This window comes from Stegodyphus dumicola, chromosome 5 (assembly GCF_044657685.1).
Source record: "Stegodyphus dumicola isolate Sdum_Otavi_A_Nest chromosome 5, ASM4465768v1".
Taxonomy (NCBI): Eukaryota; Metazoa; Arthropoda; class Arachnida; order Araneae; family Eresidae; genus Stegodyphus; species Stegodyphus dumicola.
This window is the reverse complement of record NC_140772.1, coordinates 68265895-68291461: the sequence shown is the minus strand read 5'-3', so window position 1 is coordinate 68291461 and position 25567 is coordinate 68265895. Positions and strand designations below refer to the sequence as shown.

The 25567-nt window shown below is 33.3% G+C and overlaps 1 protein-coding gene across 2 annotated transcripts in view; it reads left to right on the top strand.

Annotated features, from left to right (window-relative positions):
• The window catches only part of LOC146997133 (uncharacterized), a 60548-nt gene that overhangs the window by 14661 nt on the left and 20320 nt on the right, over positions 1–25567 (top strand). For both annotated transcript variants that reach the window (XM_085816742.1, XM_085816740.1), the window contains exons 2-6: positions 9956–9998; positions 12262–12312; positions 15397–15463; positions 19764–19801; positions 22354–22408. In XM_085816742.1, the coding sequence (XP_085672868.1) occupies positions 9956–9998; positions 12262–12312; positions 15397–15463; positions 19764–19801; positions 22354–22408 (254 nt within the window). The remainder of the gene's footprint in view (positions 1–9955; positions 9999–12261; positions 12313–15396; positions 15464–19763; positions 19802–22353; positions 22409–25567) is intronic.

The window sequence follows — 25567 nt, the reverse complement described above, 5'->3', positions numbered from 1 at the left end:
GTATTTGGTAAATGTTGTCATTCTCCGGTGAAAGTCGATATTCTCCAATTTCGGTCTTTCACGGTAACATATACATACACGTTAAATTATTAAATTATATTTGCATGTCGATTAATTATATTTACAGGTTGATCATTGATAAAAAATTATAAAATATGGTATGGAATTACTTCGCTTCCTAGATTTTTCGTAAGCTTCATCATATTTCTAAAACAGAATCTCAGTGGTGATCCCATTTCCAAGCTGTTTATATGTCTTATTTTGTCTGCACTGAATTATATTTAGAGAATTATTTCACATGATTATAGCTGAAAATGCAGTTTTACAAATGAAGAATTTAAGGGCAAGAAGAGAATTAGGTCCTTTTCTAATTATTCTTGAAGCATTTAAATTAAGAAAAACAAATGGCAAATTAATAGAGATCACTGAAGTAAAGTCTTCACAGAGGACAGATTAATTAGCAAATAAATTTTAGTTTTCATTAAGTAAAACAGAATTCATCCGCATTCTATGAGAAAGGAAACAATCCAAGAAAATATTTTTCTATTTTCGCAGTCATAATTTTTTTCTTAAATATTCAAAGAATTCATATTCAAATATTGCAATCTATTATAATCAGTAATAACTACCTAAAATGCAATTTTAATCTATATTAATTCTCATTTTCTCTCTGATAACCCCTCCTTAGAGTTAAATAGCAGTCGCAGCAGTTTTCGGCTACATTTTCCTTTATAATAATACGCTTACGTTTTCATTTACAACTTTTAATACTCTGGGAAAATTTCAATATGAGAACCCAGAAAATTATTCTTAACGATGCTAAGATTATTAAACATTGTCATGTCGCAGTGCTTCAAAAGAAATCCCGTTGTTTAAATTTAATATCCTTAACCCTCCGACATTCATATTCTGGCCTAAAAATAAAAGCTGCGAGTCAGAATTAAAGGGGTTGCTCATAGGCAACCTTAATTAAAAGTTAGAGGAAATGTTAATCAGTGCATAATATTATCTTTTGAATTAAACACTAACACACTATTTGATCAAGTTCAAATAGAAAACAGATATTCGGCATTTGATTTGAAAACAGATTGAACTTGCAAACAGATATTCGGCATTTGTAAAGAAAAAAAAGGATGAATCAATATGAGTTTGTTTTCCAACTGCAAAACCATCTTAAGATACTATCAAATTTGATCTTTAAATTTTTCCAATAATATTCAGAATAGAGGGGGGCACTATTATTAACTAAAATTCACTAATGCAAATTCTATTTTGGGTTGAAATGATTTTCATTAATTACATTTTAGAACCTATTAGGTTACTTTTTTATAATACGCCGAGAGATATTTTTGAAAATGAGCGATGCCTTTTGCCAGGACTCGAACCTGAACCTTTCGAATACGCGCCGAGTATGCTGACCATCACACCACAAAGACATGCTGGAAGGAAAGAGAAAATACATTATCCCTTATAAAGGGCGAATGGAGATTAGGGAACCCGATCGTTAAATCCTGGTTGTGAAGAATCAACGCTCACCACGTTTTAGTTCGGGCACCACTGTAGAGTCATTAGGTTATTTTAAGGCAGGAGGTGTGAAGAATGTGCAAAGGCGTCGCCGGGACTCGAACCTACACCTCTCGAATACGCGCCGAGTGAGCTATGGTTACATTATGAAGGCATGCAGAAAGGAGGGAGAAAATACCTTATAACATTAATGAAAAAATACTAAAAATATCTAAAAAGTTAAATTTTTAATTACCTCAGTTTTTGTACTGATAAATGATAAACTATTATAATATGAAAGAACAAAAGGACTAAAATTAATTATTTGCTGATTATTTGAGAAAATTAGGATATTTGGGAACTCACTTTTTTACTTCCTTGTACGAAGTAAGTTGTAAATAATGAGACGGTCAATGAACGAAGTTGTTGTACGAAGTAAGTTGCACTTTTGTAAGAAGTGTCGCAATCATAAAAATTTTCGAGTATGATATTTCAATGAAAATACCCAAATATTAACTGCTATCGGATACAATGAAGGATGTTTTTGCGTGACATCTGTAGGTAAGAACAGAATAAAGGACTCTTTTTTCCAAAACGGGTTGCAAAAAGGATTTAAAATGGATTCAGGACAGATTTTTTTGCGATGTCTGGACGTACGTACGTATGTATGTAACTCGCATAAATCAAAAATGAGTAGACTCAAAACGTTGAAATTTTGTATATGATATAACATGTAGTTGTGCACCTACCTTTTTGGTTGAATTCGGCTGCACCAAACATATATAAATATGCAAATATACCCACTTTGTTACTCAGCTGCGTGAGCTCATTTTTTAAAAAATTATTTTTATATGTTGGTAAATTGTGCATATTTTGCTTTAAAAATGGTTGAATTATGTTGTTCTTATCTTCCAGTTAAAGTTCTTATGCCTTTAGTTAATCTGCATGCAATAGTTGTAGAATTATTAGCTATATAAAAGTTTTTTAAGTGCGGTTAAACCTAATTTTTTTTTTACTATAGCTGCCATATTTGTTTGCATTTGAAACTTAGCAAAATAGTGAGTTAAGTCCGTTTCTGCACCTTTAGTGTCTTTTTGCCGAGTGGGACCCAAAGTAAACTCAGTTTTGTGCACCGAAAAATCTGCCTTCTTGCTTGCTGGTGTAACTACTTGTTTTTGCATAGAAACAATAATTTTAATTGTAAAAATTGTTTTTTTGTTTTAATTGTATTTGGTGTTTTAAGTTTCTCTATATTTTGCAATTTTTAATAAAGCTATTTTGAGGTTTTCTGTATTTTTGTCTTGTTGCGAAGTGAGAACTGAATTAATTTAAAGAGAAATCTATTTAATTTAAAAAGATTCGAGGAAATAAGTTTCAATGAAATGCAGCCAAAAAAGTGCTCATAATTTAATATTCCGTGCAAGGGAAGTCATGTGGTCTACACATCAGACTTTTTAATGCTGTGCCTACAACAATTGTTTAAAATAGATTTTGACAACTAAATATAGCAGGACAAAATCGGGTGTGTTTCATTCACTATATGCGCGAAGTTCTTGATATAATCTATATCCATGACATTTAGGAGCTCACTTTCAGTTATATTAATACCAAGTAATTCAGTGAAATACTTAAACCAGCTAATTTAATAAAAGAAATTCACACTTGTATATCCACACACTGAAAATTTTCTTATCCGTAATATAAAACACAGCACAAGAAATAAATATTTTGCAAAACGTAAAAAAAAATAAAAAATTAAAAAAATAAATAAATAAATAAATAAATAAAATATTAACATTAAATAAGAATAAATCAGATCATGCAGATTTGAAAGGTAGTTCTGAATATTTTTAATTAGCTGTTACGTTGGCGGACGGCACGTCCAACTGTGTGACTGGAAAAAGTAGTGGTGCTGTCTGTTACAAAAGCAACTGTAAACACTTAAAAAACAGTTCATTTTAATTTACCGTAATTATTTATATACAAAAACTTTGAATGAAGCAAATTTAAACAGCATTTAGAAAGCAAGGGGAAAACCACGAAAGTGCCCATGCTGTCAGCCTTTCCATCGGAATGTGAACCCCGGACCGAGCTAACGGTGTTTAGCCTTTTTACCACTTGGCCGCTGTTGAGCCTTTGTGCCTACATGAAAAGCTTAACCCCTTCCGGTAAAATGACGAGTCAAGCTCGTCATTGGTTTTTCATGCCATATCGCACAATGACGAGCTACACTCGTCATGCATACTGTTGAATATGATAATTAATTTAGTTTAAAATTTCTAGTGTACTGAATTTGGCAACACCTTTTTTACTTGTGGAAATATCACAGATCCTATCACATGTTGTTACATAGAATTTCTTGGTACAAGTCACGCCCAAATTGTTGTTAGTCTGTAAGATTTCATTCTTGTAAAAATTTAGTGTGAGCATCGGTCAATATATATTTCTGTAAAGGAAAAATGGTACTTTTCCGTTTGGCTGGCGCAAATTTCCATTTCGCTGGCACAAGCGATAAAGTCGCGGAGTGTTGAGTTTCATGAAGTGTGTAAGATTTATTTATGGTTGGTGTGAAGAATTAACTTCAGTTAAATGGTATGAAAAGTTCTTTCAATATTGTTCCAAAATTCAATATTTAAATATTTTTTATTTATGCATTCAAGATAAAAAAACATCTTAGAACTAACATTTGCTGACATTTTTTATGTGTATACTGTGTGTTGTTGCCAATAAAGCAATAAAGTCTGCTTGGCGAGGTTTGCGCCGGTGAAACGGAAAAATAACGCAAAAATGTGTTGTATAGTAAATACCATAATAGATAAGAGTTTTGCAGACTATGAAGGTAAAGGTGATTGGAGCGATTATGAAGAATCAGAAGAAATAAGTGTACACTTACCTGATACTGATAATGAAGATAATAATAGTGAAATATTACCAAGAAAGCGAAAACGTGTTAGGCGACTAATAAGTGATGATGATTGTGAACCTTCTGGAATCGCAGACAAATCATCGGAAGAATGGTGTTGGAAGGAAATAGATAATGTGCCTGAAATAAAAAAATTTACAGGAATACCTGGTGTAAACCCTCTGATTATGCAAAACTAGGTGCTAATCCAAACCATTAGAGGTTTTTGAAGAAGTATTGAATGTGAACTTTTGGGAAATACTATCAATAGAAACTGACAGGTATGCGGAACAAGTAATAAAGAAAGAACATTGTCCAAGCAAGAAAATAGATGTAGAATGGTTTTTAATCTAGTAAATATTTCATACATCGGTTAATCTTTATTTCATACAGTATTTCGCAAGTTCATTTCTTGTATTATTGTAGACTCTAATATTTTACCTATATGTATTTAAAATTATGAGTTCATTTGTTTAATTAGTTTTGTGATTTAGAGACATGTTTTCCATGCCATTCTTTTAGAAAAAGAAACTCAGTTTTGGGAAATAACAATACAGATGTGTGATTTGATGATCGGTGGATAGTTACCATTATGACATCAAAATGCTTTTTTTTTAATTTGAGAGAAAATAATAAAGACTTTGAAATAAATTTTATTTACTTTTGAATAGAAGCTCAATATAGCAATATGCACGTAAATGGCACATAAGGTATCATTTTTGTTTTGAATCTGAAATCTTAGGGGATAAACTAGGGAATAAAGTTAGGGGAGTCTACTGAGAGGATGATAGAGGAAAAGATTTGCTTTCATATTATTCTATCATACACCAAGAAGAGCTATGCGCGAAAGAACTAGGATTTGACCGCCTAATGAAAGTAGTGAGCGATACAATAAATTTTATTCACTGGCATGCTTTAAACCACAAGCAATTTAAGGAAATCCTAGAACATACAGATGCACCACATAGTGATCTCATATATTACTCTGAAGTATGATGGTTGAGCCGTAGAGAGCTTTGAAAAGGATTGCTGATTTGATTGATGAAATAATACTATCCCTTGATGAAAATGGGAAACAAACTAGGTTTTTAAAGGAAAAGGGCGTAGCTAGGGTTTCCAGCGCCCGGGGAACTCTAAAGTATGATGGTTGAGCCGTAGAGAGGCTTTGAAAAGGGTTGCTGATTTGATTGATGAAATAATACTATCCCTTGATGAAAATGGGAAACAAACTAGGTTTTTAAAGGAACAGGGGCGTAGCTAGGGTTTCCAGCGCCTGGGGAAAATTGAAGAATTTGCGCCCCTTTCTGTGTGCCAAGAATGGAAAACATTTCATTAGAAAATTTCATAGCATCAATTTGGCGCCCCTTGGATGTTGCGCCCGGGGACAGATGTCTCCCCTTGCACCACCCTAGCTACGCCACTGTAAAGGAACCATCTTTCAAGTGCGACTTAGCATTTTTAGTTGATGCGAGAGCCCATCTGAATGACCTAAACACAAAATTGATGGGAAAAAAACTAGTTCATCAATCACCTAACAAGCAGTATCTGCTTTCAAACTAAAACTCCAGCTGTTCTCAAAGCAGCTTGGCTGTCAAAATTTTGTCAATTTTCTGTACCTGAAGAAGCTAAAAGAAAATTTTCCTGATAAACAACTGGAAAGGCTGCTTATTTTTTTTGTAAAGTGATTTACAGACTTTGAATTGCATAAGATTAAATTTAAACTGTTCAGGGCTCCGTTGTAGTCGAAGAAGCTCCAGAAGATGTTCAATCAGAACTTATCGATGTACAAACTTCTGACTTACGCAAATCCAGATTCCATGATTTAGATATTCTGGACTTTTGTAGAACTCCACCTGCCGAATTTTTGCACTTAAAAAATAATGCAAGCAGATGTGCTATCATGTTTGGTAGCATATATATATGTGTGAACAAACATTTTCTCTTATGAATCTAATGAAGTCAAAATTAAGAAATAAAGTGACAGATCAACACTTGCAATCTGTGTTATGAATATCAACAACTAACTTTAACCAAATATATCAAAAATTTTCATATAAAATTCAGTCTCAACCATCACACTAATGTATTTAATTATGGCTAACTTTACACATTTTTATTAAAATATTTGTATGCAAGTATTAAATTATCATGCAAAAGCATAAACTGTATTTTTCCCCCCAAACTGAACTGGGTGTTTTGGGTCCAGTAGTACATGCAAGGGAAACCGCATCCCTCTTAGCTTAGTATAACAATGGGCCCCCTTTTCCCTGAAGATGTGCAAATAAGTAAATCCTAATGGAGTTTCTGCCACACCTGAGTGGTATCGTACAAAGTTCAAAATCTGGACGTCCATTATCTGGAATGAGCTAAAATCCGGACCTCAAAGCCACAAACCATCAAGAAAATCAAAACCATCAACCATCAATAAAATTTTTCTCGTAGGCTTTACGCATGCGCATTTGATTTCCCCCTCCGTGTATAATAAAACATCTGGAGAGTCCCAATTCTTAATTTCACTTCCACACCAAATAAAATACCTTGTTACTGAAGAAACAATCAATTTAGCATAAATTTGTATGATCAGTAATTTGGCTCCGTTGCTGCGTATTTGCTTGGCACGCATCTCAAACCGAAACATTCTGCATAGGTACATCATAGATCTGATGCACACCTGGCAAATCATTATTTATTATACTTTCCTTTCATTACCACATGTTTATCTAAACATCTACTTGACTAATGACTCGCAGTACTCGTTATCTACTTGAGTAATGACTCATAGCAATACCTAAAAAAAATATTTTTTTTAGTATTTGAATAATAAAAGAGTGTGGTGACCTTATATGTTGACATTACGCTTGATTTCAGTTGTACTAAAAATTGTTGATGAGGAAAAAATTACCAAAAATTTCTTTCCATATGCTAAAAATAGATTTTGTTAACCCAAAGATTACATTTAGGGCTCTTTGAATTAAGAATAACTGATTTGGTATTCACATAAACCCGGAACCAGCGCAGGACTCGTATGGTCACACTGGGTTGCAAAATTTAGGACATATTTATTCAGAACTCTGATAATGTGCATGTGCAAGAAATAGACATAAGTATAATAGATAACTAAACTAATACAATGCAGGCTTAATTGTCTCAGTGCATGATAGAAGCAAGATAAAATTTAATGGAACGACGTGTCATTAGTCGCCAAGCTCATGATGCATAGCCAAATATGTATAGTGAAGGATAGCTAAATTTAATGATAATAGCCGCGAATTTTAAAGGTTTTCAGATATAGCAAAGCAAAGGTGAAATTTTCGAATTAACAGATTTTGTAAAGAAATGTGGAAAAGCGGTAATAAATGAAGATGATATAAAAGAAGTTTCTTATTGTGATGACAATGCTTCTCAATCATCAATCAATTAATGAATAGCGAAATCTGTAGTATGGTTCTAGATCCAGAAATTACCGCTACCGATAGTGAAGAAAGGGACAGATAAGTTACTGAAAACGAGAAAATTTCGATTGACAAGTTAGTTGGAAGTCTCAAAACAGCAGTTACAGGACTTCAACAATGTAACTGAACAAGAGATTATGTCTGTCTACAGAATTAAAAAGAAAGTACAGTCAAAAGTCGTTAATTCGGACACCCATAATCCGGAATGATCTATAATCCGGACCTCAAAGCTACAAACTTTTTGCGCATGCGTCTTAGTGACGCATGCGTGTAAGACCTTTACGGCGGCGAATACGCGCGTGCACAAAATACGTTTACGAATGTGCGTTTAATGTATAACGGACGGTATAAGCTAAGCTAAAATTATCTAATTCAGTTAATGTTGCAGATTACGTTGTTCCTTAATCTTTGAATTGGATTCGGCTTATTATTTTTTGCAGACTATTAGAGCAATTTTATAAAAGTAAGCTTGAATTTTTGATTATGTCAAATAGAATTTCTGATATATATTTACTAATATGTAAAGGATCTACAAAGCGAAAGTATGTTTCGAAGTCCATTAAACAAAAAGTGGAATTGCTGCAAAAAATGGATAAATGCATATCCTTTGTTTATCTTTAACGCCGAAAAAATTGAAAACAAAAAAATTTCGATTGACAAATTAGTCGGTATTCTCGACACAGCAATTATAGGACTTATACAGCAGAACTTTGTAAGTGAACAAGAAATTATGTCTGTTTATAGAATTAAAGAGAATGTATTATCACATAAAAAAAGAAGCAACTTAAACGACTTACATTGAAAGAAATGTTTAATAAAGTAAACAAATAAATAATAAGCTTTTTTTTTTTTTTTTTTTTTTTTTTTTTTTTTTTTTTTTTTTTTTTTGTAAATTTTGATACCTTTTAGATCATAATTGTTCTTTATTTCATAAATTACGGTTTCGTATTTTTAATTTTATAATTTCTGCATGCCATCTTACCAGATTTATTTAAACTGATGATCTATAATCCGGAAAAATCGATAATCCAGAATCGCTCAAGTCCCGACGAGTACGGATTAATTACTGATATTTATTTAAAATTGTGAATTTCTTTATTTTATTTAGTTTTGGGATTTAGAGATGTATTTTGCATGCCATTCTTTTAGTAAGAGAGTCTTTTAGTAAAGTCTGCTGTCACTACAATAAATGGTACATGTATACAGGTTTAAAAGAAACACTCATTTTAGGAGACTTTCATCTCACATTAAAAAAAGTGTCTTCATTGTTAATCTGCATTTGAAACAGCCTTCTGTGCCTGCCTTTTTGTTATCCAGAATAATTAATTTTATTTCAAGGCAGTTTAGTAAACAACGCTTTAGTGAACTGGTTTGAAATAAAATATAATTTGAAAAATTCTCTTCTGTTGACCAACATCTCCAGTATGTAAGTGTCCAGTTTTTGTGGCCCATAGGCTCTACTTGCATTGTGTGATGCTGTGCAGAAGCCCTGGTGTAAGTGAAGCTCTTTTTCGGATTTCTTCTAGTAAGCAAAGTCAAATAAAAGTGAAGCTTTTGGTAAAAGCAAACTGGTGTAAACTATTTCAAAGCAAACAATATGTGTATAAGAAGTTATATGAAGTGCAATATATTGCACATATCTAGTATAATAATGTATAAGAATTTCATGTTCTTTTGAATAGAATCTCAATATTGGAATATGCAAATGAATGATACATAAGGTATCAATTTCGTATGAAATTTGAAATTTTAGGGGATAAATTTTGGAAATATTAAATGTATTTATAGTAAATTCTCTTTAATTCATAATTCTGGGGTCTTAAGTTCTTCGTAATGTAGGATAGTATAACAAAATCTGACATACATGGCTCACCATAAATGTGCACGAAACTGTTGAACTCGAAAAATTCATTTCCAGCAACTCATAATTTTTTCATAGTTTATATTAGTTTTACTTGATGTCAGTGCACTCTTAAAACTTGCATGCAGCATTCTCTAGGTTTTGATATGTGATTGTAAATATAGGAAATGTTTGTAATATGCACACTAACTATTCTGTTAGTTGTTTCTAAATACATTTGTTACTTTTATATGGCAGCATGAAAAGGAAGAGAACAGAAGCTGCTGCTCCATTGCCTCAAGTAAGTTATTTTTTTGCAACAGAACTAGAAGTAAATAATGGTTCTAATCTGGTAGCATTTTAGACATCTTGTATTTAATGATAACGATATTTTTTTTACATATTTCACAACACACTATTAATGCCAAAAATTGTTTGACAAAATACATTAAACACACCAATGTGAATTGGAATTTATAACACTAAAACTACATTAATCTTCAATACTATTCCATTTTTTGTATAAATATCTCTCTGGGTGACCACAAAAGTAGAGTTGTAACTGTAAATGTTATTTATAAACTTGAAGCATCATTAATGGGAATTTCTACAAATCTGTGTGCTTTGACTCTAAAATGCTAAATGATAATTTTTTTCTATAGAATCCATACAGCATCTCATTTTATCCAAAATATGTTTCCACAGTATTTATTCTGCTCATACGAGGGCTATCCAGAAAGTAGATTACGTTTTGGAATAAAAAAATAAACAAAGTATAGGAAACAAATTTTATTATATACAGATGAAAGCCACACTCAAATACTACTTTTCTACATAGTCACCATACAAATTAAGGGATTTATCGTAGCGATGTACGAGCTTGGAAATTCCTTCGTCGAAAAATTCGGCCGCCTGCGCCTTCAACCACTTCGTTACCTCTTCTTGCAGCTGTGCGTCGTCATCAAAACGCTGCATAGCCAGCCACTTCTTCATTGCTGGGAATAGGTGGAAGTCGCTCGGTGCCAGGTCGGGACTGTACGGCGGATGAGGAAACAACTCCCACTTAAAAGATTCAAGAACTTTACGAGTGACATTTGCCGTGTGGGGCCGGGCGTTGTCGTGAATCAACAAGATCTTAGAGCTCAACATTCCTCTGCGCTTGTTTTGAATTGCTCTTCTGAGTTTTTGGAGAGTTTGGCAATACCTTTGAGAGTTTATTGTAGTGCCTCTTTCCAGGAAGTCCACCAAAATTACACCTTTTCTGTCCCAAAAAACAGTCGCCATCATCTTCCTTGCCGACATTGTTTGCATGCATTTCTTGGGTTTTTGGGGAGAACTTGTGTGCCCCCACTGCATTGATTGCAATTTCGTTTCACAGTTCACATGTTTCACCCATGTTTCGTCACCAGTAACGATGCGATCGAGTAAAGAGTCACCATCCTTATGGTAAGCGTCCAAAAAGTTCAACGCTGCAGCCATTCGCTGATTTTTGTGGTCCTCTGTCAAGATTTTTGGAATCCATCTTGCACAAAACTTGTGGTAACCAAGCTTTTCGCTGATGATTTCGTGCAACAAACTTCGCGAAATTTGTGGAAAACTCAAAGAAAGTTCCGTTATTGTGAAATTTCGATTTTCACGGACTTTAGCATCGACTTTTTCGAGAAGTTCGGCGGTCACTATGCTGGGTCTCCCACTTCGATCTTCGTCGTGAACATTGGTTCGGCCATTTTGAAATCTTATGACCCACTGACGCACTCCACCTTCAGTGATAATGTTGTCCCCATACACTTCACGAAGCTGCCGATAGATTTCTATCGGTTTACAGTTTTTTGCAGTCAGAAACCTTATTACTGAGCGCACCTCGCAGCTCGCGGGATTTTCAATTAACGCAGACATTTCAAACCGTCACAGTATCTGAACGGAGCACAGCACGAACCTCTCACTAGCATGGCTAGATGCAGACTGAGCTGCGCAACGCTCTGACCCCAAGATGGCCGCGCTAGCCCCGCCCCTAGCGGACACAGACGGAAACGTAATCTACTTCCTGGATGGCCCTCGTATTTCTTACATTGTAAAAGGTTCTATATATGGGACACAACATATTTTGAAGACTGATGTTGATTATATGAAACTAAATCTTCAGAATTTCCATCATATCTTGTTTATACATATCTCGAAGATTATGCAATGATGTTTTTAACTGCAGTTAGGTTTTCTGTAACTGCAATGAAAAACTGCAGGATTCTATCTGGTGAGAGTTTTTAAAATGTTGCTTTTATATATTTAAATAGTTTACTGATATTTATTTAAAATTATGAATTCCTTTGTTTTATTTAGTTTTGTGATTTAGAGATGTGTTTTATTAGTAAGAGAAACTCAGTTTTTGAAATGGCAATACAATTGTGTGATTTTATGAATGTGTGATCTCAATATAGCAGCATAAACATAAATGTCATGTTGTAATCTCAAGGTTTTGATATGTGATTGTAAATATAAGAATTATTTGTAATTTATGCACTAACTATTGTAATAGTTGTTTCTAAATATATTTGTTACTTTTATAGGGCAACAGGAAAAAGAGAAAAAGGGCAGAGTCTCCTGCCTCAGTGCTCCAAGTAAGTTATTTTTTGCAACAGAATTGGAAGTAAATGATGGTTCTAATCTGATAGCATTTTAGACACCTTGTATTTAATGATAACAATATTTTTTTACATATTTCACAACACACTCTTAATGCCAAAAATTGTTTGACAAAATATATTAAACACACCAGTGTGAATTGGAATTTTTAACACTAAAACTGCATTAATCTTCAACACTATTCCATTTTTTGTATAAATATCTCTCTGGGTGACCGCAAAAGTAGAATTGTAACTGTAAATTGTTTATAAACCTTCAGCATCACTAATGGGGATTTCTACAAATCTGTGTGTTTTGAGTCTAAAATGCTAAATGAAAATTTTTTTCTATAGAATCCATACAGCATCTCATTTTATCCAAAATAAGTGCATTTCTACCGTATGTTAATATGTAGTAAGGTTCTGCAAGTATATGCAGATCCTTAAGAAGAAAGTATTTTTCCACAATATTTATTCTGGGTTGAGAGGAAATTTTCAGAAAGGTGCCTTTTGATGCCATTTCCCTCTAGGCGTCAAAAAATTCCTCCCAAGGATATAACGATTCAAGATGGCAGAAAAAATTGCGCGAAGTGCCGCTTATCTGAGTTTTCCTGATTTTTAAATTCATAATTCAACTAAAGATTTTCTTAAAATTTAATTTAACTTGGTTAGTAGCTCGAGCGGCGCTGCTGCGGCACCCAAGTGATTTGAAGTCATAAATCGAACGACGCTGCTACGACACTATGGTCTTTTGTAACGCAATCTCCTTATTTACGATGTGAGATAAGATATTTTTCTTGGAAGTCTTTTCATGGACTAGGCTCCACTGACATTGTTGCCAAATCTTAGCTCAGTTTAGTTAGTCTCAGCATAGCATTCGCTTGAAACAGTCTTGGTAGTAAATATAGTAATTAAATAGTGTTTTACCCTAAAAATATGGAGGAAGATCAGATCAGCTCGAGTTCGGACAAATTCGATTTTGCTGCTTTGGATGACCAACTTGCAGCGATTTCCGACAGAGTCCGCCGCGAAACGAACGAATCCAGTGGAGAAGACAGTGATGCAGTAAGAGGTGTGAGAGGACGGAAAATTAGAATTATAGAGAGTGACAGGGAAGTTGAGAGTGATGTTAAAAGAGAAGTTGAAAGTGAACCTGTGGAAGGTGCAAGTAGTTCAACATGAGTACTTTGTGGAGACTATGACGAAGTGCCTCCAAGCGTACAATTTATACCTGGCCAAAGCGTACAATTTATGCTTATTTATACCAAATTCATGGCCACAGAAACATGAATAGTTTCTAACATAAAACAACCAATAGATTTTTTTAAACTGTTTTTCACTAATGACCGCGTGAAAATTGTGAAACCAATACATATGCAAAAAGAAAATTGGAAGGGAAGACGCTATCTGCAAATTCAATTTGGCAAAGCTGAAATCGTGCTCGAGTTGCTGGTGAGTGCAAAGGGTTAACAAAATAAGCTATATAAAAGCAGTAGATGCAGTTCGTAAGAATATTATTCTTTAATTTTCTGATGGATTCTGATCTGAGCACCATTACATATGTCCTGTTATTTGCTCCGTATGTATTGAAGTTCATGAACTTGGCCAGTTTCATGTATAAAAAAGATGGAATCACTGTTGGCAGCAGTGCAGGGCATTATCAAAGTTTTAAGAATTTCTGTTTTGCACATTTGGACCATCAGGGAGGAGATTCATTCTGAATGAAGTAGAAATCAGTACATCCGTATATCCTGAAACAAACATGCTACTTTCAGCTAAACAAGTTGTTTTTTAGATTGTGTTTGAGTGTTGCCTTCTCTCCATGTCAGCAGTCATGGATTAGCTGTCTCTGGGCTAAATCTGGATTTCTTGGGGAAGAAAGCTTGACTGTGCATTTGTCCAGTCTCAGAGTTTTTAAGTCCAGTATCTTCAATCCTACTCCACACATGGAAAAGACCTATGTAAATTCTTTGCATAAGCTTCTTGTTATAGCCATTGGAAGCTTTCTTTGCAATGTGGCAGTTTATTACCTGTTCAGAGGTACCATTATTAGCAAATAAGGGTCATTCTTTTGAAGTTTGAACTTGTTAATGATGTTGATCAATATGTCTATAAATGCGTTCTATCTCTTGGAACCAATTCAGCCAAATTCGGAGGCTACCTCTTTAGTTTACTTGAATGTTGGATGGTATTATCAGTTGATACTGGCTTTCCATCTTGGTGGTGTGGTGTGTTGAGAATACGGCAAAGCACACTAGGGTTATCTGCCTAAGGGGAGGGATGCCTTCGTGGAGGACTTTCTAAGGGGAACTGGCTCATATACACGTTACACATGGGGAAAACCACGAAAATGCCCATGCAGCCAGCTCATTCGCGGGATTCGGACCTCGGATCGAACTACCAGTGTTCAGCGATTTTACCGCTCGGCTGCTGGTGAGCCTTCCATCTTGGTATGGCTCATCATATGAGGTTTTAATGCAAAATACTTTTGACCCTGGATTCTGCGATGAAAGACTAAAAAATCTGCTGTTACTACAATAAATAATAGAAGTGTGCAGGTTTTTGTAAGAATCATTCATTTTATGAGATAATTTGTATTTTAATCAGCTTCCTATGCCTGTCTTTCCATTATCTGGAGTAATGAATTTTATTTCAGAACTGCTCAGGAAACAACGCTTTAATGAATTGGTTTGAAATGCAGTTTGTTTTGAAAAATTATCTTCTGTTGATCAGAATCTGTACTATATAAGTTTCCAGTTTCTTTGGCCTGCAAGCTATTACTAGCATTGTCTAATGCTGTACAGAAGCCCTGGTATGAGCAAAACTCTTTTTAGGATTGCTTTTTGGTAAGCAAACACAAATACATGTACAGGTTTTCCATAAAAGTGCAGTGGTGTAAACTATTACAAAGCAAAGAATATATGTGTTAGAAATCATATGAAGTATAATAAAATGCTTTCAAATTCACTGAAGTTTTTATTTAAATGTAAAAAAAAATTTATTTAAATGTATATGTTTATTTAAATGTAAATATATAGTATGTATATGCAGCGCTCTAATTCTGATTTTAATCCTTTTCAGAATCTTGGAAAGATTAAAACTCTCTGTAAAGAGGCGGAGGGCATGCTCCAATGTGCAGCCTCCCTAGGTAATTAATAGTAATTTTTTTGGCATATGTAGTAATTTAATGTTTTATATATATTTAGTTTGATTTTCTTCTTTTTTATCACAATCAAGGTGCATTATTTTCTGTTTGGCTTTTGTTAATCTTGTAATGATTATAAATGTTTGAATATAATGATGTTTGAAATGCACTGAAACCATCTGTTAATGAATTTATACAATTTTTGATTATTTCCCTCTTCTGAGGATGTATTTGTCCTAGAGACAAGCAAGTTATTGCCTCATTTATGAAATAAGAACTGAGGTTCAAGAAAATTTAAGCAAACTTATTTTTCTAAAAAATTCTAATTTCTGTGAACAAAAGGCATGTCTAGTGTTCGTGTTTTAAAATTCTGTGGCTTCTTGGCTATCAGCAGAAATTTTATCTTTTGATTTAAGTTCATGTAATACTGGAGACTAGCAATGTGAAATAAATTAGGCTAGCAAAATAAATTCATAGTTCTTTGTGGTGCACTACACTTTAAAATCGGTATTTCAACAAGAAAATTTGTATGCAGTCTATCTACGCCTAAAGGAGTATACAGATAAAATTTTGTAAAAATTGTACTTACCGTTTCAATTCTGTGGGTGTTCCATGAGGTGGAACACTGCGCCACCAGAGCTCTTAAAAGAGCGACTAAGCGAGAATTGCAGTGAAGCACGGAAATTAGTAGAAGCTTATGTATAGTAATAATAAAAAAAAAAAAACACTGTATTATAGCTGTATACATGGTTTTCTGGATATACACAACTTTCTTGAATATATATGGATAAATGAGATAAATATATGTATATACACAGGTCCTATATGCAAAAATATTTACACATTTTTCGATTTCGTAGCTTCATGAAATTTTCAAAGCATGTCGCATCTTTTTGATAAAAGTACAAAACCAACTTTGCAGGTTTTGAACAATAAACTTGTTTTGTGTGGCTTCTGTTCCATGCAACAATATGTTTAGAATTCCAAGTAAAAAGAAAGAGAAAAAGAAATTCTTTCCTCTTCGGAAAGAGTTTTCCTGCCATTTATGGAAAATTAATAATAAAAAAAAATTAACTGCAATTAATATTAACAATAAAAAAATAAGCTAAAAATTATACACACACAAAAAATATCTACACAATTATTATAAATAAACGGGAATGAGACTAAAAAGCGATAGCAAAATAATTCGTGCAGCTTCCCTAAGTAAAGATGACTCAAGCTGCTGATAAAATTCCCACCTGAAAACTACTCACAAAATTTTCCCCCAAAACAATGTAAATAGAAAACATATACAACAGATGTTTTCTCCTAAGATGGATGTTCTGATGCGTAATAGCATGAGATCGCTAAAGGCGCAGTGTTGCCACTAATGGAACACCCCATTATATTTAATGATTCTGCACATGCTTTTTGTATGAAAAATGTAAAAAAATATATAACAAGTGATATAGAGTACAGCCATCAAAATTATACAGAATTTTTTTTTAAACAATTTTTTCTTTTTTTTTTTTTTTTTTTTTTGCGTCTCCAAAAAATATAGAAAATAAGTGGATTTTAATAACACATCATAAATGAAAATTCTGGGTCTCCTTGTGATATGCTGCCATCTACTATTTAAAAAGAGAAGTTTGAAGTATATTATAAAGGCATTTCAGCAATAAGTTGCCTCCCCCCCTGATTATTTTCAATCAAAAAACGTTACCCATATGAGAAGATATGATGTAGTCTATCAAAGTAAAGATAATGCTGTGATAAATCGTGAGATGAAATTTATGATGATTCACTAATGACTGAAAAAGAATTTCTGGATTTATTGGCAGATTCTGAATTGAATCAGTATTTGAAGGATTAGAATGAAATTCTTTAAAAACTTTGTACATATTTAAAAATTTTTTGGATTGGATTGAATTATTTAATTATGGCAAATCACACAAGGGCTATCTGCCAAAAGGGAGGAATGCCTTCATGGAAGACTTTCTAAGGGAAACTGGCTCGTATACCATTACACATGGGGAAAACCACGAAATCGACCATACAGCCAGCACGTTCTGAAGCAAATGCGCATTTAGGAAGGTTGCTAGTCAAATTAGGCTTTTTTAATCTCTTGAAAAACTCTTTATGAATGACATATTCGTTGAGAGATGAGGAAGCAGTCAAAATATCCTATACATATATATAGAAAATAGTAACTGAAATCTGACAAAATTTGCATAGTTTGCGCAGCATTACCTAAAGCAAATGCCATGGACTTAAAATAACTATTGCCAGTTTGGGTATGCCGTCTTTATTCATTGGCATCTGGTCATACGCTTGAGGCATAAAGCCAGAAAATTTTCTTTATTGTTTAAATTTGAGCGTAAAATCATATTGATGCCTAATTGGATAGTTGTCTGGAATAGTGACAGAATTTAATTTAATGGTAGTTGTCGCAAGGTCACCAAAGACCCATCCGATTTGTTTTACCATATGCTGAGAGCTACTCCAGCAGCTTTTAGAAGGACTAAAATGCCTTTTTGTACTAAAGTGAAATCTGGTTTTGGAGCAGCGAATTTATAAGGCACTAAGGCTTCTAAACTTAGCAGCTACTGGAGAATCTTTAGTTTTGATTACGTGTGTATTTCATGGATATCCGTATCCAAAACCTGTTTTAAAACATCCTCAAAGAGAGAATCCTATTTTAAGTAAGTATATAAATACATGTAAATTTTATAAAACTGTAATTTTGGTTGCAATATCTGGAGATATCTCACCATCTGATGCAGCATCAGCTGTCAGTTGTTTTTGAGATTTAAAATTAACAGCTTCATTAATTCATTTTCTTCAAATTAATCATTTCTAGATTATTATTAAACACCAATTTGTAAAGAATAAGCAGTTTTTTTTTTTTTTTTTTTTTTTTTTTTTTTTTTTTTTGGGTGGTGCAGTTAAAATCATGCAGCTTCTTTACCTTCCAAATCTTCTATTTTCTATTCCATTTAGCATTTATGTTTTGAGAATGCCCAGAAAATCATTTATGTCTTGCTGACTATGAGTTATGAAAGTGATGGCTTCTATGTATGATTTCCACTGCAGTTTTGCCCACCTGTCATTTTACACGGGAAATTCAAAATATCCAGACCGATCACATCCATGCTTTCCTTTATACGTTATTCTCTGAAGATCAACTACGTAGCAAGATCACTGTCCCCTTTTTTAGGTTTGGTTTTTCAAGCAGGCCTTTGAAGTATATAATTATGAAATAGAATATTGTATCTGCCCTCCTTCATCCTCTGGCATGAGCATTTAATAAAGATTTGAGAGGCTATTGGGTGTTCAAGCTTTGTGCTTGAAATTTGCCTACAGTTATGCTTTCGAAATTAGGTACTGCTTCACAAGAGGGCTTGATATTCCATCAAATGCTTCTGCTCTATGTTGCATACAGTGTGTCAAAAAGAGGGATCCATCCTCCTATTAATAAAGATGTTCTATGTCAGAGGTGTTCTTCACATGCATTCTTATTTTGTACCCCTCCTGATTTTATACTCCATAGGCTGCAATAATAAAAAGTAAATTTTTTAACAGATAGTGGTGGATACACCATATTTATAACATTCACAAGAATATACAGTATTTATTTAAGCACAGGCAGCAAAACTCACAGCAAAAATCTATTTATTTGAGACTAAGTTTTGAGAAGCTTCAAGCAGATTTTGGGAATTCCGGAAGGCCTGAGTATCGGAGCGAGAAATTTCTGGTATGGTGTGATTCCGAGGAACAGCCGAGCATTATTTTCCTGGATTGATTAAGGAGCCTCTGGGAAGTACATAACATAGATTGGGAACCACTGCTTTAGAGATTAGAATTTGCTATCAAAATTGTGTTTCTATTTATCAGAATTTTACATAATGTAAGGTATATACTTCTAACATAGAAAACAGCTGTTATCTGGCTTTCCACAATATTAGGCTTGTTTCTCTACCCCCCCCCCAAAAAAAAAAATTTAAGATGTTTGTAATTGGTTTTAAGTCGCAGTAATATTAATATAATGATATATTTTTCAGTTAGTCTCCCAAAAATAAAACTTAAAATCATATTGATAACTAATTCTTTAACGCAGCAGTTGTCATTCCTTTAAAGAAAAGAGTGTTTATTGTTGTTTCTGCAGCTTTGAATTTTATTATGTCACCAATTGCTCTTGCCTGAAAATATATGTATACAAATAAACAAATAATTTCAGTAGCAAAAAGAGCTTTTTTTTTCGCTCAAAATCAGTACATCTTCCTTTAAAATGTCAAATAATATCTTTTTTTTTTTTTTTAAGCTTACTGGGACCAAGCCCTCCAAAAACAGATAAAAGGAGTATGTATAATTTTCATGAAACTTTTCTAAATATTATCCATTTGATTTTTTGTTGATGTTGTCATCTGAGAGCAGTGGCCTCAAACATAGCATCAAACAAACACAAACATCTTTCTTATTCCAAATAATTGTAGTATGTTGAATCAGTGATTAACTTACATAAGCTAAAAATAAATTAGTTCCATTGTGAATTTTTTTCCGATTCTTGTACTTATTTTTAATGATAAGTAAAATAATGTAAAACTGCACGCTGAAAAATTTAAATATTGAACTTTGTCTTCAAAGTAATGGTAATTAAATTGCTGGAAATATTTCTGCAAGCCGTGTGAAACTGCTTCTACATGCAGCCTGCAGGTCACCAGTTTGAGACAACTGCTGTAGAAAAGTTTTCTTTTTTGTCAATATACTTCATTTTGAATTTTATTAAAATTAATCAGATTGGAACATTAAATATTTTTGTACAATTATATAACATATTTTTTCACTTTTTAAATGTACAGAAAATACATAATATTTCTCATGTCAGTCTAAATGAATATTCATCTAATTTCCTATAAAAAGTTTTGCTTTTCTACCTGGGCTATGTCTATAGACCAGTGATGGCGAACCTGTAGCATGCGTGCCACAGTCAGCATGCAGAACCTCATCAGCCGGCATGCGACTAAAATATTACTTCCTTAATCAATAACCACAATAAAATGATACTATGTAATTTAAATGAGTATTTTAGTTTGTTTAGTTAGTTTAAATAAGTATTTAGTCTTGAACGTTTCACTTACTAACTGATCGCATAATGCCACTGACACAGGGCCGAAGCCTATATATAAGCTTTTCATTTATCGCCACAGAAATGATATACATATCTATTGACCCAATTTATGACATTTCAATTGTTTGGGCCAGTCATATTACTCGTTACACAGCAAAGAATATGCCAAAGTTGAAGCAGCTAATGTTTGCTAAACGAATTCAAATTTATTGCAGACTGCCAGTGAGTTTTAATACTTTCATTGTTAAATAGATTCCACTTTTCACATCTCAGCATCCTGTTATGAATAATTCTAATGTAATATATAAACAGAATACACAAATATAACGGAAAAACATGCGATCTGATAATATAACAAAACACGAAAGCTTAGTAGAGAAGCCAAGCTTATTCACATGCGATGAGCCAGAATAAGCCCGATAAAGCCGAAAAGGAGCACATGAGGTCTAAAGTTAGAAGTTTAGCAAAGAGATGTCTGGGTTAATGGTTACTGCTATCCTCTGTTCCCATTTGGTAGCCATAGATTGTTGATTCGTGAAAATCCAATTCCTTGCTATTGGTTAATAATGTTGCCTCATTTTAGTATATGATCAATTTATATTTAATGCATCATTTTAAAATTTTGTGCTTTTCTCTACTCCATGTCTTGAAACCCTCGCAAATGAATCTAGCATAAAAGGAAAAATTCAACATTGATAGTGCAAGATCATTTCAAGAGACCTGGGCAGATTGACAAATCAGCATCTTTGACAAATCAGCTTCTTGTATGTCATTAGCACTGCGCTTAGATTTTTTGGAAGGCCTTTTTGGCTCAGGGTTCTCAACATTCCCAACACAATGAGTATTAGATACACAATTTACATCAGTTTTAACATTGCATTTATCTGATTTAGCACTTTTAGCACATAGAGAAATAACATTATTAGCAATATTAGTAAAAAAAAAAATTCCTCAGAATTGAGCACACCAAAAGATTCATGCTTACCTTTGAACAGTTGTACGAGTCCTTGGGGGATTCCTTTTTCTTATGAAAACAACTAAGTTTCATTTGTTTTTCATCTTCAGTCTTAGCACTAGCCAGTATCTCATCAATATCCCAATTCCTCTGACTAATGGCATTTTGTAGTATGCTAATTTGTTGAGCAACAGTGACATAATCATTTAAAGATTGAGTATTTCATTTAGTAATTCAATCCAGTTATCATCAAGCAATGCATTTGCATATTTATGTATTTCATCAGGTAGCCCTACCACGTGATTACGAACAGCAGCAGCAGCATCCATTTTGTTGAGCGGAGGGAATTCATTCTCCTCCATCACATATGTTAATAACCAAAGTCACAGCTGAAAATTAGCACACACAGCACAAAATTAACTGCACACTCATTCGGTTTAATCCACGGGAGACTGAGAACACTGAGATAGCACAGCCATAAAAAGAGCTTGAAAACAGCATAGAGTAGCTTGCTCTGCTCAGAACAGCAAGCACTTAAAGACTCTCTTCTCTTGACCAGCATCTATACTATACATGTTTCCACTTTTGTGGCCCATAGGCTGTTACTTGCATTGTGTAAAGCTGTACAGAAGCTCTGGTGTAAGAGAGAATTTTTTCCGGTAAGCAAACATCAATACAAGTGCAGATTTCTCATAAAAGCACACTGGTGTGAACTGTGATAAAGAGAAGAATATTTATGTTAGAGATTATACGAAGTGCAATAAACTGCTCTTAAACTGTTTTTATTTCAATGCAAAAATAATTTATACAGCATTCTAATTGTGACAGGCACTAAAAAGTGTGACAGCAGTGAAGGCTTCTGCGGAAGTTGTTCTTAACTCAGGTAATTGATAGCATTTTTTTTTTTTTTTTTTTAGCATATACAGTAGTTTAATGTTTTATATATGTGGGATTTTAAATCCATAGCTTATTATTTTTTCTCGTGCGCTGTCTAAATTTTAGCTGTTGACTGCACGAGTGAAATTGATAGAACTCTCGCCCCTTTGTTTTATGAGAGGATATGCAAGATGATATAGATGGGGTATTAAGAGATGTAAGACGTTATAGCTGCCATGTTAATAAATATAAGATGTTATAGATATCGTGGTAATAGATAAACGATGTTATATATTTTGTATTAATAGATGAACTATATTATAGATGTATTAATGTTTTATTAAATGTGTTTTGTTTGAATATGAATTGTGATTTCGAAACTAAAGAACCCACATATATATTTAGTGTCATTTCCATCTGTTTTTAACTCAATGGTTAGTGCAGTATTTTCTGTTCGACTTTTGTTAATATTGTAATGGTTATAAAAGTTTGTGTAAAATAAGCTCTCTTGTTTCCACTTCCAAATTAATAATTATTAATGGCCAAGAAACATGGAGTTAATAAAAGTAAGTGAAATTACTTATAAAATACAAATTACATGTAATGTCAAATCCCACAGATAGTATGAAAAAGTTACTCATAATATAAGAAAATAAACAATGGCAGTAAATGCTTTATTCCATGAAAATAAAACTAAAAATGACTGAAACAATGACACTTCATATTTCCAATCAAATTCCATTGTTCTGAAAGTGACGATTTTGATACCTTAAGGGTCTTGAGAGAATGTTGATGTCATGAAGCGAGTCTTACTAAACGTATATTCTGAATATCTCTAACATGTTCTGTATTACAGTGCCATCACTAGCCATAGCAAATATTTTCTAGGCCCACCGGCAGCCGAGCGTTAAAAATCGCTGAACTTTGGTAGTTCGGTCCGAGGTTCAAATCCCGCAAACGGTCTGGCTGCATGGGCGTTTTCGGGGTTTTCCCCGATGTTTAGCGTGTATAAGAGCCAGTTTCCCTTAGAAAGTCCTCAATGAAGTTATCCCTCGCCTTAGGCAGATAGCCCTAGTGTGCTTTTTCGTATTCTCAATACACCAAGCATTTTCTTCCTCTAGGAAATCATGGTTCATTTGATGTGTCTTCATTGTCAGCAATAAAAATAAAATCCTCTCAATACCTCCACGGGAAAATTTCATATAAGGTTAAAAGGCCCATTTTCGTAATGTTGGCTTATCACAGTGCTTGCATCGGAGACAGACACGAGATGAGAGTGGTCCTTGGGCTCTCTCGTGACCTTCGTGTACCTCGACACTTAGAAGACATAGCACGAAACTGCTATAACTGGTTCTAAAGATAGCAATGATTATAATCAGTATTTAACTAAGTGCTTAATTTATTTGCATTTCATAGTGGAAAAACCTAAGTTCCAACATTCTTATTTAAAATGAGATAATGATCTAACAAATAACATATATGACTGTAATATTTATAAAACTTGAATTATGTAGTGTTTGGAAGTATAAATACCAAAAGAAAAGCAATAGAACTGTAGTTGGCAATTAATAAAAATCTATCTTTTTTTTTTTTTTTTAAATATTAAACAATCAAAATGCAATTATTGTGGATTACGGATATTTAGTAGTAGTGCTGAAGTCTTAAAATGTGACTAGATCTACCCAAATGTTGTTACCTGCGAATTCTCTCACGTGATTGAAGATGAACACAGCCAGGGAAGGGTATAAAAGACCCATTTATTGTTCACAAAATATTTAACATTTGGCTCGGAATTGCGTGATTACAAGAAATATTGGCCACTTGCAGTGAGAACTTAAAACAGGAAGTAACAATAAATTTAAAGTAAAGAGAAGTGCCAGATTACACGATTCAATTTAAGCTAACAGGTAGACTCAGAAATCTACACAGGCAGAATACTAACTCAACCGCAAGAATGCGTAGCCACTTTTAAGTTTAACTACAGGTAGAAACCATTAACCTTCCAGCACATGCACTTGGCAATTTTACATGAGCACGTGTGTGCCATATTTTTTACGACATCTGTTATTATACCATTTTTGACACGAAAAAGGACAGAAATGAGTGAATATTGGTAATAAGTTTGTTAAAACATAAAATATTAACCTTATTATTGCAGAATACAAATGATGTCACATTTAAATGATAGTAAATTCTTTTTAAACACTTATATTAGTCAGGTGGAAAAGCAATGATGTATTTTACTATAGAAATTTTAAAAGGTATTATTTAATAACTGTATTTTAAAATCCAAGCTAGTTTTAATATTCGTCTGTCCTGTTGATTTATCGTCGGATCGAAGATAACTTCTCAGAAAGAATAAATCTCTTGTAGTACATCTCAGTTAGCTATTTCAATTCCAGTGCCATCACTTGAGAACAATTCTTTCGCATTTACATGGTATCCTTTTTTTATTTCCATCATATGTAACAATCTCTGTCTTTCGAGTATTTTATCTTTTAGCAAACTTATATATTTATTTGTACATTCTAAAATTTCATCAAGCATATTTATATCAACTATTTTAAAAAATGTTTCTATTTCATCCTTTACATTGTAATGTATTTTGCAGTAATTTACAAAACAGACAATCTTCTTAATAGAACATAAATTTTATTTCTAGTTCACAGTGATAGACAAATTTTATACAATTCTTAAGTGGCAAAATTTTCATCCTACTCCTTCTTCAGAATACTAATCTTTTTTTAACAATATCTCTCATTGTTGAGTAACGGTTTGATACAAATATGTCGTTGCCACTTCAACAATAATTATACTTATTTATTAAATAACAAGATATTACAACCTCTCCCCCCTCCTTACTTTTTTTTTTTTTTTTTTTTTTTTTCAAAACAACAATATCAGCACAATACAGAATTGAAATACAAGATGTAACATAATAAGATACACTAAGGAAGAGAGGAAGGAACAAAATATTTTTTTTATCTACATAGAGAAACAAATTATTTAATCAGGCCAGGGAGTACGACTTAATGCGTCTACATTTTTATGGTTTTTACCACTTCGATGAACGATCGTGTAATTGTAGGGTTGTAGTACCAGTGCTCATCTCATAAGTCGTGGATTTAGACTCGCATTATTTTTGAGCCAAACTAAGGGATTATGA